At 53.1% G+C, this 17379-nt stretch overlaps 1 protein-coding gene across 2 annotated transcripts in view; it reads right to left on the bottom strand.

Annotated features, from left to right (window-relative positions):
* LOC115085947 (oocyte zinc finger protein XlCOF6-like) overlaps positions 1-17379 on the bottom strand; it is a 1095473-nt gene that overhangs the window by 44563 nt on the left and 1033531 nt on the right. Inside the window, exon 1 of one of the 2 annotated variants that reach the window (XM_029592503.1) lies at positions 11866-12112. The exons of the other annotated variant lie outside the window; for it this stretch is intronic. Coding sequence (XP_029448363.1) covers positions 11866-11889 — 24 coding nt within the window. The 5' untranslated portion in view covers positions 11890-12112. Of the gene's footprint in view, positions 1-11865; positions 12113-17379 lie in introns of those variants that run through there. 2 annotated transcript variants of the gene reach the window in all.

Genomic DNA, 17379 nt, shown 5'->3' with positions numbered 1-17379 from the left:
CTACAGGAACGAAAATTAGCAGGTAAGTAATAATTTTCTTTTTCCTGTACGTACCTGGATCAGTCCAGACAGTGGGATGTACCCAAGCTTCCCTAAATCGGGTGGGGTCCTGCGAGGCCTGCTTGGAGAACCTGCTTGCCAAAGTGTCCAGAGACCGAAGAGGCGAGGTGCAGACGATAGTGCCTCGAGAACGTGTGTAACGATTTCCAGTTGGCTGCTCTACAAATTTCTTGAGGGGATACCGAGCGAGCCTCCGCCCAGGAAGTCGCCTGAGAACGTGTAGAATGCGCTACGATGCCGGGTGGGGGAGTCCATCCCGCCCCAATGTAGGAAGCAGCAATGCCGGCCTTCAGCCATCTGGCAATGGTAGTCTTCGAGGCCTGAGACCCCTTCTTAGGACCGGACCAGAGTACGAAGAGATGGTCAGAGATCCGGAACTCATTTGTAGCCTCTAGATAGAGGTGCAGAGTGCGCTTGACATCCAAGAGACGGAGAGACTTCGGCTCTGAGGAGGAGAAGGACGGCAACTCCACCGTCTGGTTCACATGGAATGCAGAAACCACCTTCGGAAGGAAGGAGGGAACGGTGCGAAGCGAAACTCCAGAGTCGGAGAAACGGAGATAGGGCTCTCTACACGACAGAGCCTGCAGCTCCGAGATGCGTTGAGCGGAACAGATGGCCACAAGAAATACAGTCTTGAGAGTGAGATCCTTTATCGTTGCGCTGTGCAGCGGCTCAAACGGTGGTCCCGACAGGGAGAGAAGCACAAGGTTAAGACTCCAGGAGGGACAAGGGTCCCGTAACGGAGGACGCATATGCTTGACACCCTTGAGAAAACGAGCAATGTCAGGATGCTGTAGAAGAGAGCCCCCATCGCTCAACAGCGAACCAAGGGCGGCCACCTGAACCCGTAGTGAATTATAGGCGAGCCCTTTTTCCACTCCCGCCTGTAGAAACTGAAGGATCTGAGGTACAGAAGCCTTAGTGGGTCTCGTGGCCTGGCTGGTACACCACAGCTCGAACACCTTCCAGACTCGATCGTAGGCCGCCGACGTCGATGTCTTTCGTGCCCGCAATAGCGTGGATACTACCGCCTCCGGGTAGCCCCGACGCCGGAGGCGGCGCCTCTCAAAAGCCAGGCCGCAAGACAGAAGAGTTCTGCCTGCTCGAAAAATACCGGGCCCTGATGTAGGAGCTGGGGGAGGTGCCCCAGCCTGATTGGCCCGTCGATCACCAGCTGTAGCAGGTCTGCAAACCAGGGTCGCCTGGGTCATTCTGGAGCGACGAATATCACAGTCCCCTGATGGCTTTCTATTCTGCGGAGCATCCTGCCCCCCAGGGGCCACGGTGGAAAAGCGGAGAGCAGAAGATGTGGGGGCCACGGAAGGACCAGGGCATCCACTCCCTCCGCGCCTCGCTCTCTCCGGCGACTGAAGAAGCGTGGAGCCTTGGCGTTGAGAGCGGACGCCATCAGATCCAAGTGGGGGGCTCCCCACCGATGGACGAGAAGTTGCATCGCTTTGTTGGAGAGAGACCACTCTCCTGGGTCCAGCAGTTGACGACTGAGGAAGTCCGCCTGGACGTTGTCCACCCCGGCGATGTGCGAGGCCGCTAGCCAGACGAGATGACTCTCTGCCCATTGCATCAGCAGCGCCGCCTCGAGCGCGACCTGCGGGCTGCCCGTGCCTCCTTGTCGGTTGATGTAGGCCACGGTGGTAGCGTTGTCCAATAGGATTCTGACTTCCCGGTTCCGAAGAAGCGGGAGGAAATGTCGCAGAGCTAGCCGGACCGCTCTGGTTTCCAGACGGTTGATTGACCACTTCGCCTCCACCGTGGACCACGTCCCCTGCGTGGCGCTTCGATCGCAGACTGCACCCCAGCCTGCTAGACTGGCATCGGTAGTCACCACCACCCAATTTGGCAGATCGAGGGACACGCCACGGGCCAGGTTCGGCGGATCCAACCACCAGCCCAGACTGTCCCTGGCATTCTGCGGGAGCGGGAGAATCATCTGGTAGTCCTGCGATACTGGTTTCCAACGGGAGAGGAGCGCCCACTGTAAGGTCCTGAGGTGCGCGAAAGCCCAAGGTACAAGGTCGATGGTGGACCCCATCACTCCCAGGAGTTGTAGGTAGTCCCAGGAGGTGGGCTCTGGTAACGCAGAGAACCGTCGTGTGTGATCCCGCAAGGATTGAGCCTTGTCCTGGCGCAGAAAAACCTTGCCCAGTAGGGTGTCGAAGGTCGCCCCCAAAAAATCCAAGCGTTGCGAGGGCATGAGGGAGCTCTTGGAGAAGTTCACTACCCATCCCAGGGAGTGTAGAAACCGTACTACTCGAGTCACCGCTGAGCGTCCATGATCGAATGACTTCCCCCGGATGAGCCAATCGTCCAGATAAGAATGAACCAGGATGCCCTCCTTCCGGAGAGCTGCAGCCACGACTACCATGATCTTGGTGAAGGTGCGCGGCGCCGTCGCCAATCCGAACGGGAGAGCCGTGAACTGAAAATGCTGGGCCAGGATTTTGAAACGAAGGAAATGGTGGTGGTCCGGGCGGATGGGAATGTGCAGGTAGGCCTCCATTAAGTCCAGGGAAGCGAGGAACTCCCCCCGATGTACCGCCGCAATCACTGATTGGAGCGTTTCCATGCGGAACTGAACGACTCGAAGGGATTTGTTGACTTCCTTGAGGTCTAGGATAGGCCGGAAGGAACCGTCCTTCTTTGGCACGACGAAATAGATAGAATAGTGGCCCGAGCCCACCTCTCCGAAGGGCACGGGCGCAATAGCGCCTATCTCCCGGAGTCTGTCCAGAGTCAGCTGCACCGCTCTTCTCTTAAGGTCCGAGCCACAGGGAGAAAAGATGAACCTTCCCTGCGGGGGACGGACAAATTCCAATGCGTAGCCGTGTTTTATGGTATCCAGGACCCACTGGTCCGAGGTGATCCGCGCCCACTCCGTGTAAAAATACGTTAGCCGGCCCCCAATCCTGGGGACAGGGGAGTGGGCGAGACTGGCATCATTGTGAAGACTTGGTAGAGGGGTTCCCGGGTCCGGGAGCAGTGCGTGCGGGCCGACGCCCACGAAAGGAGCGCGACCAGGGCTGAGACCTGGGGGTGGATGGCCGGGAGCCCGCCTGTCTGTATCCCCTGTAGCGCCGTTGCGCTCTGGCTCTGGTCCAAGAAGAAGAAAAACACTCTGGATGGTCGAAACCTATCCTCCGGCAGCCGATGAACAGCCCCTGCAGATAAGCGGTATGCATGAGTAGGATAAACTCCGGAGAGAACCCCGGCCTGCTCGGGTGCGCTTTGAGGAGCGGCGTGGTTCCTGCTCCCTGGCTCTGGGTGCTTGGTTCCTGCACCAAAATCGGGGGAGCACCCCCGCTTGTAGAATCCTCCCGGGATCCGTTCTCCCTCATGGCCTGCGCCTCAGGGCGCTCAGAGTGTAAAATGGCCGCCGTTCCCGCCAAAAATGACGGACTGGCCGGCCCGCGCCGCCCGGGCAAAAAAGAGAAATCAGTCAGGGACTGTGAGGTACCTTCCCCGCTGGGAAGGCATCGCGCGCAGATGCCCTCCCGGGAAATCCGGGACCCTGGGTCGCCGCAGGCCGCACAGCATGACGGCCGCGGCATCGGGATCCCTGTGGGAGACAAGAAAACGGCTCCAAAAATGAGAAAAAGCCTCGGGGGGAGGCCACGCGCACAAAAGCGCCGCTGCGGGGGGGCCCGGTCGGCCTGCACTGCCCGCTGACCGAAAATAGAGGAGGGTGCCTTGAGGGGGGGGGGCCTTCCCGGCTACACAACCCGCCCCAGACGTCTTTTCCTAAGCGCCGCAGCAGCCCATGAGGAGCTGTAAAATGGCCGCGGGTGAGGGAGTAAAAGCGAAGAGGCCGGGTCCACCGGCTTTCGCGGGCACCGGGGGCTGAGCTGTGAAGGGAAAAACTGCAAAGGAAAACCAACTTACCCCTGGCTGCAACGAGAAATAAACAGCAAGGCCGCAAAGAAGAGACAAGGAAGAGAAGCCACTCCCCAGAAGTTGAAAGGCCCCTGCCTTACTATTCTTTTTTTTTACTTAGTACAAAATTGATACAAACTTGATCCACAAGAAAAAGACAGCAACAAGCCAGATAATCAAGCAAGAAAATGAAAAAGAAGGAAAAAGAGGGGAAGCCTGATTCCCCTACTCGCATCTGCTGGAGTCAGAAGATACTGAACTCCTGCAGAGGGGGTAGTAGTATATATGGATACGCCCCCTCAAAGCTTGTGCTGACTCCATCTGCTGGATTGGGGACATAACCCACTGTCTGGACTGATCCAGGTACGTACAGGGAATAGCCCTTTATAAGTCTGCAATCCCTGGAAGAATTCTACCCAGGAAAAGGACCATCCATTCCAGGCCCCAAAGGCTCGAACCTGACATTGTGAGAGTTAGTGTCCACTGATGACTCTGTCCATGGACCGATCACGGGCGGGGACACCCCCATATCTCATCTCCCTTAGACCTACTCCCCTTAGACTGAGGAGATGGACCACTATCAGCAAAATCTGGAGGAGGTAAATCTCCCCAAGCATCCAAGCAGCACTCACTCAGGCTTATAGAAAGCTCTGACTGAATAGCCCTGATGTGGCATACAACACAAATGGATAATCGCTTTGGCTTCTTCGCCACAGAAGCCATGGTTGTAAACATGCAGACTGGCAAAGGCTCGCCCCTAGATTACCCGTACGTATAAGCCGCACCCAAAAAGACTAACCATACCAAGGGGAACGTGCAGAGAAGAGCAACCAAAATAATAAGGGGCGTGGAACGGCTGCCCTATTAGGAAAGGCTGTTCAGTTTGGAGAAGAGATGACTGAGATAGGAAATGACAGAAGTCTAAAAAATCATAAAAGAACTTGAACAAGTTAATGTAAACTGGTTATTTACTCTCTCAGATAATAGAAGAACTCCATGAAGTTAGCAAGTAGCTCATTTAAAACAAATCAAAGAAAATTATTTTTCACTCAATGCATAGTTAAGCTCTGGAATTCATTGCCAAGGGATGTGGTTACAGCAGTTAGTGTAACTGGGTTTAAAAAAGGTTTGGATAAGTTCCTACAAGAAAAATCCAGAAACTATTACAGTAATTAATAAACAATAGTAGCTTATGATTTATCCAATGTTTGGATACTTACCAGGTATTTGTGACTTGGATTGGCCACTGTAGGAAACAGGATACTGGGCTTGATGGACCCTTGGTCTGACCCAGTATGGGATATCTATGTTCTTATGGACACACAAAAATGTGCATACAAGTGGACACGCCAAAGCCGCTCATCCAACCAGACACCCAAACCAGGCGCAAGGGAACAATGCCTAAACTGGAAGCACAAGGTGTGCATCCAGAAGGATGAACGCCCAAACTGGACACACAAGCATGCAGCAAAAATGTGCAAAATCACCACGCAACCTACATGCCAAAAAGCCTGGGAGTGGGGCCTAGCCAAACAAGTGTTCAACCCGCTGTGCCTGCACTACCTCCTCTCACAGAACTCCACAGAGAAGTGAGTGGGACAGCTGAATGCGGAGGTAATAGACCCTTTCTCCTTTTCACTGTTTATTGATTTATTTTTTTTAAAGTAAAAAACTTTTACCTGAGTTCAGCCCCGGTATCGCCTCAGGAGGCAAGAAGTGCTACACAGACATGTCTGTCCGATATTTCAACTTCTTTCTTCTTTTTACTCAAAGGCAATCCTTCAAAGGGAAATGCATGGCCACCATCTGCTGAAGACGGGGAATACTGACGGGCTAATATCGGGGCGGGACTATATGACCATGACATCAGTTTTTCCTCTATCTGCTGGCAGAGGTACATAACCCACTCGTGGGAATTGCCCTGCCCTCACTAAAGAAATGGAGAAATTACTTACCTGATAATTTCGTTTTCCTTAGTGTAGACAGATGGACTCAGCACCAATGGGTATAGTGTACTCGTGCTAGCAGTTGGAGACGGATCAGATTTCAATCTGACGTCAGCACCTAGTACATATACCCCTGCAGGAAGTGCAGATGCTCAGTATTCTTCCTTGCAAAGCATTATAGATATAAGTGTGACAGACCGATTGATTAACTTAATGTGTTTAACTCTGATAACTTTGTTGTAACGTTAACAATTTGATTAATTTTCATTAACTTGATTAACTCGAACTGGTTGATTGACTATAGCTGGAGACCGCCAGTATTCTCAACCGGAAAGCGTCGACACCCGGCAGGGTGGATGCCCTATGTAAAGGGAAACATGGCTTACCTTGATTTGATGACCAAACATGTATGACGGCAGCCGAGGGTGGGCTGCTGAGTCCATCTGTCTACACTAAGGAAAACAAAATTATCAGGTAAGTAATTTCTCCATTTCCTAGCGTGTAGCAGATGGACTCAGGACCAATGGGATGTATAAAAGCTATTCCCGAACTGGGTGGGAGGCTGCCCGAGGTCCACTTAGGATTGCTCTTGCAAATGCTGTGCCCTCCTGAGGCTGGACATCCAGACGGTAGAATCTGGAAAAGGTATGGATGGAGGACCACGTTGCCGCCCTGCAGATCTCGGCAGGTGACAGCATTCTGGTTTCTGCCCAGTAAACCGCCTGTGCTCTGGTAGAATGGGCCTTGACCTGTAGAGGTGGTGATTTTCCCGCTTCTACGTAGGCCAACTTGATGACTTCCTTGATCCAGAGAGCAATGGTTGCCCGTGAGGCTGCTTCCCCTTGCTTCTTCCCGCTGTGAAGGACGAACAGATGGTCCGTCTTTCGTACTGGTTCTGACATTTCCAGGTATCTGGATAGTAGTCTGCCGATGTCGAGATGGCGTAGAGACTGGCCTTCTTCCGACTTCTTCAAACCTTCCATCGTTGATAATGAGATGGTTTGGTTGAGGTGGAAGTGTGAGACCACTTTGGTGAGGAAGGAGGGGACCATGCGTAGATGGATGGTCCCCGGGGTGATTCTGAGAAATGGATCACGGCAGGACAGTGCTTGTAACTCTGAAATGCGGCGGGCCGAGCATACGGCCAGCAAGAACACCAACTTTAGGATTAGTAGACGGAGAGACAGGCCTCGGAGGGGTCTGAAAGCGGGTCCCGCTAGGAATTCCAGGACGAGGTTAAGGTTCCACAGGGGCACTGGCCACTTCAGAGGTGGGCGAATATGTTTGACCCCTTTCAGGAATCGTGATATGTCTGGGTGCGCAGCTATGCTGTCGCCCTCGCTCCTGGGGCCGTAGCATGCCAGCGCTGCCATCTGTACCTTGATTGAGTTGAGGGACAGTCCCTTCTGAAGCCCATTCTGTAAGAATTCCAAAATTATGGGGACTGTAGAGGCATGTGGTTTGATGTTGTGATCTTCGCCCCAGGCCTCAAATACTCTCCAGATCCTTATGTATGTTAGCGATGTGGAGAACGTGCGCGCTCGGAGAAGGGTATCTATTACTGCCCCCGAGTATCCCCTCTTCCTCAGTCGGGCCCTCTCAATGGCCAGACTGTAAGAGAGAATTGAGCTGGATCCTCGTGGAGAATGGGGCCCTGTTGTAGAAGGTTCCTGTGAGGGGGCAGGGGTAGTGGGTTCCCTGCCAGTAGTCTTCTCATGTCTGCGTATCAGGGTCTTCTTAGCCAGTCCGGGGCCACCAGAAGAACTAGACCTCTGTGTCGCTGAACCTTGTGAATGATTGCGCCCAGCAGGGGCCATGGGGGAAAGGCGTATAGAAGGGTCCCCAGTGGCCAGGTCTGTACCAGGGCGTCAATCACTTGTGACTGTGGATCTCGCCTGTGACTGAAGTATCTGGGTACTTGAGCGTTGGATCTGTTTGCTAGAAGATCCATGTCTGGAGTCCCCCACCGGTCCACTATCATCTTGAAGGCTGTGGTTGACAGCTTCCATTCTCCTGGGTTTAGACTTTCCCTGCTGAGGAAGTCTGCCGTGATGTTGTCCTTCCCGGCGATGTGGACGGCGGAGATGTCCTGGAGATTTGCTTCCACCCAGGTCATCAGGGGAGCTATTTCTAAGGATACCTGTTGGCTTCTGGTTCCGCCCTGCCTGTTGATGTAGGCCACCGTGGTGGCGTTGTCCGACATCACTCTGACCGCTTTGTGTCGAAGTCTGTGTGCAAATCGCAGGCAGGCTAACCTGACCTCCCGTGCCTCTAGGCGGTTGATGTTCCACCCCGACTCGTCTTTGTTCCACCGCCCTTGGGCGGTTAGCTCTTCGCAGTGTGCTCCCCATCCATGTAGGCTGGCATCTGTGGTGAGCAGGGTCCAGGTTCGGGAGGATAATCTTGATCCCCGGCTCATGTGGTTGGTCTGTAGCCACCCCCGTAGCTGGGTCCGGACTCTGGTCGGTAGAGGTAGATGTGCGGTGTAGTTCTGGGATTGTGGACTCCACCGTGATAGAAGTGAGCACTGCAAGGGTCTCAAGTGGGCTCGTGCCCATGGTACCACTTCCAATGTGGATGCCATTAGAAGGTAATCCCATGCTGTGGGACGGGTGGCGCTCAGCAGGGTCTGGAGTCGGTTCTGCAGCTTTGATCTCCTCGTGGGGGTCAGGCTGACCTTGTCCTCCTTGGTGTCGAATCGGACTCCTAAGTATTCCAGCGACTGCGATGGTTGTAGGGAGCTCTTGTTTGTGTTGACTACCCATCCTAGGCTTTCCAGTAGAGTTATGACTCTGTTGGTTGCTCGGTGGCTCTCCTCCGGTGATTTTGCTCTGATCAGCCAATCGTCCAGGTAGGGATGGACGAGGATTCCTTCCTTCCTGAGTGTCGCTGCTGCCACTACTATTACTTTGGTGAAGGTCCGCGGTGCAGTGGCTAACCCGAAGGGTAGTGCCCGGAATTGATAGTGATGATTCAGGACCTTGAAGCGTAAGTAGCGCTGGTGTTCCTGATGGATTGGGATGTGTAAGTAGGCTTCTGACAGATCCAGAGATGTGAGGTACTCTCCTGGCTGTATTGCCCGTATGACTGACCGCAGGGTTTCCATGCGAAATCTTGGGATCCTTAGGTGTCGGTTGACCGACTTGAGGTCCAGGATGGGCCTGAATGTACCCTCTTTCTTGGGTACGATGAAGTAAATGGAGTAATGCCCAGTATTTATTTCCCGTGCAGGCACTGGGGTTATGGCCTTTAGGGTCAGGAGCCTGGTCAGGGTAGCTTCCACTGCTGCCCTCTTGAGGGGGTCGTGGCAGGGGGATTCCACAAACTTGTCCGGAGGGGTTTGAAGGAAGTCCAGGTAATACCCTTCTCGGATGATGGCTAGGACCCACTTGTCCGAAGTTATCTCGACCCATCTGCGGTAAAATAGGGTTAGCCTGCCCCCTACGGCTTCCTCCCTTGGATGAGTCGGCTGAATCTCATTGTGGGGTGCGGCTGCGGCCTGAGCCCGAGCTGGCTCCCCTCTTGCTGTGTTTGTTCCGAAAGGACTGGTTCCTGCCCATGGGGCGGGGCGCTTGGTAGTTATTCCTGTAAGGGTTGAAGAACTGAGAGCTTCTGCCTCTGGTGGGCCTGGGGAAGGAACGCTGGTTTCTCTTCGACTTGTCTTCTGGTAGACGGGGTAATGGGGAGTCGCCCCACTTGTTAGCCAGTTTCTCTAGTTCGCTGCCGAACAGGAGGGAGCCCTTGAAGGGCATTCTTGTGAGGCGTGTCTTGGAGGAGGCGTCAGCCGACCAATTTCGCAGCCAGAGCTGCCTCCTGGCTGCCACTGTGGACGACACTCCTCTGGCTGCTGTGCGTACCAGATCGGAGGCCGCGTCAGTGAGGAATGATAGTGCTGATTCCATGTCCTCCCCCGGGGTGTTGTTCCTGGCTTGGGATAAACAGGAACATGTCACCACGGTGCAGCAGCTCGCAATCTGTAGAGACATGGCTGCCACCTCGAAGGCTTGTTTTAATATGGCTTCCAGGCGCCGTTCGTGTGCATCCTTGAGTGCCGCTCCTCCTTCCACTGGTATGGTGGTGCGCTTAGCTCCTTGGTTGCTGGGTCCAGGGGGTACATGGCCGCTAAGGCTCGACCCCCTTTGAATGAGGACTCCGGCGCGTTCCACTCCAGGTCAATTAGCTGTTGTGCCGCCTGTAGGAGGGGAAAATGGCGGGACGTCTGTCGCAGGCCCTCCAGCAGGGGGTTCATTCTAGGTTCCCCCGGGGTGCCTTGGTCCGGGATGGCTTGGCCCGGGATGGCCAGTTCCGATAGGCACTTAGATACCAAGTCCGGAAGTTCATCCTTTGAGAAGAAACATCTCATGGTTCGGTGCGGCTCTGTGCCAGAGGGGAGTTCACCCTCCTCCAGGGGTTCGACTTCCTCCTCGGAGAAATCCGTGTCCCCGTAGGTGGGGCTTCTGGATGGTGGGGGCCTGTGCCTAGGCCTCGAGGGTCCTGGGGCATGGTTGTCTGTTTCAGACTGCATCTTGACAAATGCGTGAATTCCCTTAAATAACTCCACCCAGGAGATTGAAGCTGGGTCTAAGTTGAGGGGCGCCGGATCCAGGGGGGTCCCCGTCTGGGGGATGGAAGCGCTGGGGCCTGCTAGGTCCGGGGTGCCTCCTGAGGAACTAGCACTGGGCCCTGGGTGGGACTGGCCCTGGCCTGGATCTCCCAGGGCCTCCTCACAGTGTGCGCATATGGCGTCTGCTTCCTCACTCTGTGCGGCTCTGATGTGGCATGCTGGGCAGAGGCCTTGAGCTCTTATGCGTATTTCTGGAGGGGTCGCTTCTGTGGACGCGAAAGTTCTTATGCGCTCCATTGCCTCTAACATATGCGCGCTGCTGTGCTCTAAGCCGTAAATAAGCGCCTTGCGAAGTGCGCGTGACTTATTCGCGGAAATTTTCAGTGTGCGCCTAAGGATATGCGCCAATATCGTGCGCCTATAATACGCGCCCAGCAATTGGCGCCTATGATACGCGCCCAACGGTCGGCGCCTATAATATGCACCTAGCTTAGAATATGCGCCCAACTATATTTGGGCGCTTGTAATATGCGCTCACTTAAACTTAAGCGCTTAGCTTAAGATGTGCGCTCGAACGGGCGGCGAACAATGCCAAGATGGCGATGGCGAGAGTGCGGGCAATATGGCGACCTCCCTGGAGGGTCTCCACGTGGGCAGACCCTGTTCCTCCTCGATCCTCGGAGACCAGTTAATAGAAGATGTATGCCTTACCTTGCTTCAGTGCTTCCCGGTTTCGTCCCGGGCGGTCTCCGGCTGCGGGGGGAGAGGGTAAAACCTTCACCGCCGCGCTCAAGGGGGTGCACCCGCTGCCTCTAAGCCACGCCCGAACTCCTCTCACTGGGAGGCTAAGTCCGAGCCGCGATTCGGCTCTGGACCGAGGCTGCCTCTAAGCCGCGCCCGAACTCCTCTCACTCGGGGCCTAGGTCCCTGCCGTGATTCGGCCACAGGACCGAGGCTCTTACCTCCGAGGGACCACGGAAATCACCTCGGGAAACTCGACTGGGGGAGGGACCCGAGGGTATCACCGCAGGAGTGCGGGGCTCGTCTTCAGTAGGATTTATTCTTGAATTTGTTCTTTAAATTTGGTCTAACACTTGGAGAGCGTGCAGATAGCTCCTAACTGCTTTGGAGACGGAAAAATACTGAGCATCTGTACTTCCTGCAGGGGTATATGTACTAGGTGCTGACGTCAGATTGAAATCTGATCCGTCTCCAACTGCTAGCACGAGTACACTATACCCATTGGTCCTGAGGCCATCTGCTACACGCTAGGAAAAGGAAATTATCAAGTAGGTAGTAATGTTTTATTTCAGGCATCCCAGGACTGACTCTAAAATATCCCAGGTTAGAAAGCTGCAGCAGTGTTTGTACAGAGAGGGCAGGAAGTTGGGGACAATCTCCTACCTGAGCAGAAGCTCCCGCACGCATTTTCCTCTCTGCTTTTGCTTCTTTTAGGAGTGAAACTGAATTGGGGGCTCTATCGCTGGCTGGGGAATAGCTGAGTGTTTGCCTCTTAACTGCTGGGGGAAAGAAGGAACTGAAACTCGAAGACTGCAGGACAGAAGTCTCTCTTTCACCTTCCTTGCTGGCTCTTCCCTTAGAAACAGAAAAGGCTCCTCCTCTTCCTGCCCGGTGCACATTGATGATGTCACGGAGGGGCGGACGAAGTCTATTGTAAAAAAAAATGTACAAATTGTCCTGCCAATAAAGTTTCCTCGTTTTCTGCAATCCTGACAATGCTGGTAGGTCAGAAGTGAGTTTTGATCTCCTGCTGGGCTATCTCACTGCCCAGAGGGTCCAGATTCCAAGTAAAGGCTCCTTTGTGCCAGAAAAGTAATTTCTAGGGCAGAAACCTTGAATACAAGTAAACTGCTCAGTGGCCCCTCCCTGAAACTTCCTTAATATAGCAGTGTAAATAGTAATCATGAATATGTTTGCAAGCGTGAAAAATGTATCTGCAAATACTGAAGAATGATTCATAAGTTCAAGCAATGGGGACGGAATCATGAATGCATTCATTATGTGTTAGTCAACTGGATCAGAATGTTTTATTTCTTGTATTTTATTTTATTGTAATATGTTTTTATTGATTCAATGTATATAACATGTTTGTATGTACTATATGATTTTTTTATTGATCTAGTTTAATTTCTAAACTATTTTGATTTTAACTATAAAGGTAGTATAACAAGAAATAAAATAATAATAAAGCAACCCAATTGGGAATATGACTTAAGCGTGAATTGTTTTCTTGGAATAGTGTAATATGATTTGGATATAATTTTTCTCTAAGGAAGGTAAGTTGTGTGTTCCAAGCTGCTTGAGGTTAAATACACCATCTCTTTCTTTGCCATTAGAAAAACTTGTAGAGCTGTATCCAGTCTTAGCAAGAGATGACTACACTTATACAAGCCCGGAACCATCGGGTGTGCAAACCATGCAATTACACAAGGCGGCACACCTGGTGGGGCGGTGTCAGGAGCAGGGAGAGGCCCATTCTGCTGGTGGACTGGATCCCACCGGCGGCTGAATAAGTGAACGCCCATAGTGCTGCCGGTGGTATTGGGTCCACCAGTGGCAAAAGAAGCAGCAGGCAGTGGTGTACCGGGGGCTAGACAGGGGGGCCAATGCCCCTGGGTGCAGGGCTAAAGAGAGGGACAGGGAGGCCTATGTGGCCACCGGTGGACCTCATCCCAGTGGCAGCAGCGCAAGGAAGCCTGTTACATTAAGTTCAACTTATCCCCCAATAAGGATGTATTTAAATGCCAAGTGAAGGGATGAGATCTAAGGGGCAAGGTCTATGGATATTTGGACAGGGGGATGATCAGATAAAGTACAGGACAGGATTTTACTGTCCTTGACTCTCAGGTAAAAGTTGAGTGTGCACATAAAATAATCTATTCTATACATTTTGTGTCGAGGTGAATAAAAAGTGAAATCTTTCTCATCTGGGTGATGCTTACATGTCCAACACACCAAGCACCTCAGTGATGTCCGGAAACTCACCCAAACCACCACCCCTTGTACTGAGGTGTGAAGTTTTCTCTAAACCAGGATCAGGGCATATGTTCCAGTCCCAATACAAAGATTTACAAACCCAAACTGGACCAATTGATCAGTTAACTTTTTGAAGAACCCCCTCTGATCATAATTAGGGCCATAAATATTAAGCAGGGTAATGACAGTGTCATAGAGAGAGCAGTCGAGTAAGAGAAATCTACCACCTGCATCAGAAAAAGATCTCGGCACCCGGAGAAGCAGAGATTTAGCTATTAGAGTACAGACCCCTCTGCCTCATGAATTATAAGAAGCATGATAAACTTCACCTACTCAACCCAACTTCAATTTCTCATGTTCAGGCTTAGTAAGGTAAGTTTCCTGTAACATCAAAATCTGAGCATTGGCAAGCTTGGTGAACTGCAGAATACGTTACGTTTAATGGGAGAGGAAATACTACAGACATTTAAAGAAATACAGTTAAATCCCTTACTCATTATCCCACTAAATAAAAAGAATATTGAGCAGAGTTACCCACGACATGAACCCCCATATGTTGGAGATACTGTTACGCTTGGGCTGTGTTCTGGTGTAGGGAACACCACCTTCTGGAGTGACTCCAGGTGGAGAGAGATAGGAATGGCTGGAAAGTCTCTGATGAGGGTGATAGAGGAGCAGAGTAAGGCTGGAAGCAGTGTCAGTGTTCAGGCTGGGTCAGGGCACCTAGTGGTAAGGCAGAGAGCCCGAAGGCTCCACACACACGGCAGGGCTGAGGACCCAAAGGCCCCACACACACACACACACACAGCAGGGCTGAGGACCCGAAGGCCCCACACACACACACACACGGCAGGGCTGAGGACCCGAAGGCCCCCCACACACACACACGGCAGGGCTCAGGACCCGAAAGCCCCCCCCCCACACACACACACACACACGGCAGGGCTGAGGACCCGAAGGCTCCACACACACGGCAGGGCTGAGGACCCGAAAGCCCCCCCCCCCCCACACACACACACACACACGGCAGGGCTGAGGACCCGAAGGCCCCCCCCACACACACACACGGCAGGGCTGAGGACCCGAAGGCCACACACACACACACACGGCAGGGCTGAGGACCCGAAGGCCACACACACACACAAACACACACACACGGCAGGACTGAGGACCAGAAGGCACCTCACACACACACACACATGGCAGGGTTGAGGACCCGAAGGCCCCACACACACAGCAGTGCTGAGGACCCGAAAGCCCCCCCCCACACACACACGGCAGGGCTGAGGACCAGAAGGCACCTCACACACACACACATGGCAGGGTTGAGGACCCGAAGGCCCCACACACACAGCAGGGCTGAGGACCCAAAAGCCCCCACACACACACACACGGCAGGGCTGAGGGCCCGAAGGCCCCCACACACACACACACACGGCAGGGTTGAGGACCCGAAGGCCCCACACACACAGCAGGGCTGAGGACCCGAAAGCCCCCCCACACACACACACGGCAGGGCTGAGGACCCGAAGGCCCCCACACACACACACACACGGCAGGGTTGAGGACCCGAAGGCCCCACACACACGGCAGGGTTGAGGACCCGAAAGCCCCCCCACACACACACACGGCAGGGCTGAGGACCCGAAGGCACCTCACACACACACACACACGGCAGGGTTGAGGACCCGAAGGCCCCCACACACACACACACACGGCAGGGTTGAGGACCCGAAGGCACCTCACACACACACACATGGCAGGGCTGAGGACCCGAAGGCCCCCACACACACACACACACACACACGGCAGAGTTGAGGACCCGAAGGCCCCCACACACACACACACACGGCAGGGCTGAGGACCCGAAGGCACCTCACACACACACACATGGCAGGGTTGAGGACCCGAAGGCGCCACACACACAGCAGGGCTGAGGACCCGAAGGCACCTCACACACACACACACGGCAGGGCTGAGGGCCCGAAGGCCCCCCCACACACACACACATGGCAGGGCTGAGGGCCCAAAGGCCCCCCCACACACACACACATGGCAGGGATGAGGACCCGAAGGCCCCCCCCCCCACACACACACACACGGCAGGGCTGAGGGCCCGAAAGCCCCACACTCACAGCAGGGCAGACAGAAGTCCCGAAGGCCACACACACACACACAGTAATAAAGGGAGATGGACCATAGGCTACACAAACACAGTAATGCAAGGCAGAAGGCCCGTAGGCCCACTCACAGAAGGCCCGTAGGCCACAGACAGCAGGCAGGGGGCCCTTAGGCCACACACAATGGACAGAAGGCCCGAAGGCCACACACGGAAAGCAGAAGGGGCTAGAGCAGGGAGCCCAGACGAGCTCGATGCCGAAGCACCGATGGAACTGCTAGACAGGGTTATAAAGGAAAGTCTGGGATATGGAGTAGACAGGAAGGAAGGAGTGGACCAGCCAGAAGCCCTCCTCATCTAGCAACCCCTTGTGGGGAGGCACCACCAATTCAGGATATGATTGAATTCTAACATCTACCTCCTCCCAGGAACTTACTGTGAGTCACGTTAAATGTGTGTAAGAAAGTAAACAAGATGGTTGGACTTGACTGGAGTGTCTCTGTGTTTCATTTGGACTCATACAAAAGCATGAAGTGCAGAAGGACTGGTGAGGAGGAAACAGCCAAGGCCTACCCCTTTAGAGACCCTAGAAGCCCTATGATAGATAGAGAGGTGTGGGTTACATAATTTGGTGCTTACAAAGTGGGGCTTTGGGTGTGAAATTGAATTTTGAACTGTTTTCTGGATTAGTGACTTTAGGCAGATTGAAAGTAAAAATGACCATGGTTTTCTGACATTGCTGGAATTCCAATGTGAAAAAAGTTGGTTTATAAAGTCTTCACAAGCTGGAAAACTCTCTGGAAGTATTGTGTCTTTGTGCATGGTGTGAGTCATAGTGTTGTGTCTATCCTCGTATGCCACGTCACCATGCATATGTAGGAAAGGGTATTGTTCCCATGCACTAAGTAGTGTGGCACATCATGGAGCATAGTGAGCAGAATATGCTGTAAAAGCTGTGGAGAGTGAAAGAAAAGAAAAAGAGAAAAATAGAACACTACTTCCCTGGAAAACCTTTGCTGAGGTTGAAATGAGGCGGTTCATGGTGCAACTTGTGTGCCAGTTCTGCAGGGCTCCTAGTAGATCAGTGGTGCTGGACATTGCATGCCATGAGTGCAGTGTCCCACCCTTTTTGTCCTATGGTGGTCTACCCAGCAAGGGTGAGACATTTCGGCTGACTGGGAGATTTATGGGGTGAAGCCAGACGAGGCATGACCACCTCTCCAATAGCATCTGTGGGCTCTGAACCATGGCAATGAAAGGAAGAAGGGAGTTGGAGATGAAAGTTGGGGGTGATGAGAGACTGCTAGTGATGCTTAGTGAAGGAAGGATGACTGAGAAACATCTGGAGGACGACAATATGGAGTGGCCTGCTATCACTGCAAGTTGGGATATGCTGAATCTCCAGGGTGAAAAGAAACTGGGAAGTGACGAATGGGTTGCGCCAGGTTTTGCAGAAGGCCCTGAGTTAGGTGGGAGCCGAGTTACCTGAAATCACAAGCTCAACATAAGAACATAAGAAAATGCCATACTGGGTCAGACCAAGGGTCCATCAAGCCCAGCATCCTGTTTCCAACAGTGGCCAATCCAGGCCATAAGTACCTGTCAAGTACCCAGAAACTAAGTCTATTCCATGTTACCATTGCTAATGGCAGTGGCTATTCTCTAAGTGAACTTAATAGCAGGTAATGGACTTCTCCTCCAAGAACTTATCCAATCCTTTTTTAAACCCCAGCTACACTAACCACATCCTCTGGCAACAAATTCCAGAGTTTAATTGTGCATTGAGTGAAAAAGAACTTTCT

Source organism: Rhinatrema bivittatum, chromosome 2 (assembly GCF_901001135.1).
Source record: "Rhinatrema bivittatum chromosome 2, aRhiBiv1.1, whole genome shotgun sequence".
Taxonomy (NCBI): domain Eukaryota; kingdom Metazoa; phylum Chordata; class Amphibia; order Gymnophiona; family Rhinatrematidae; genus Rhinatrema; species Rhinatrema bivittatum.
The sequence above is the reverse complement of the archived record's forward strand: the minus strand, read 5'-3'. Positions and strand labels throughout refer to the sequence as shown.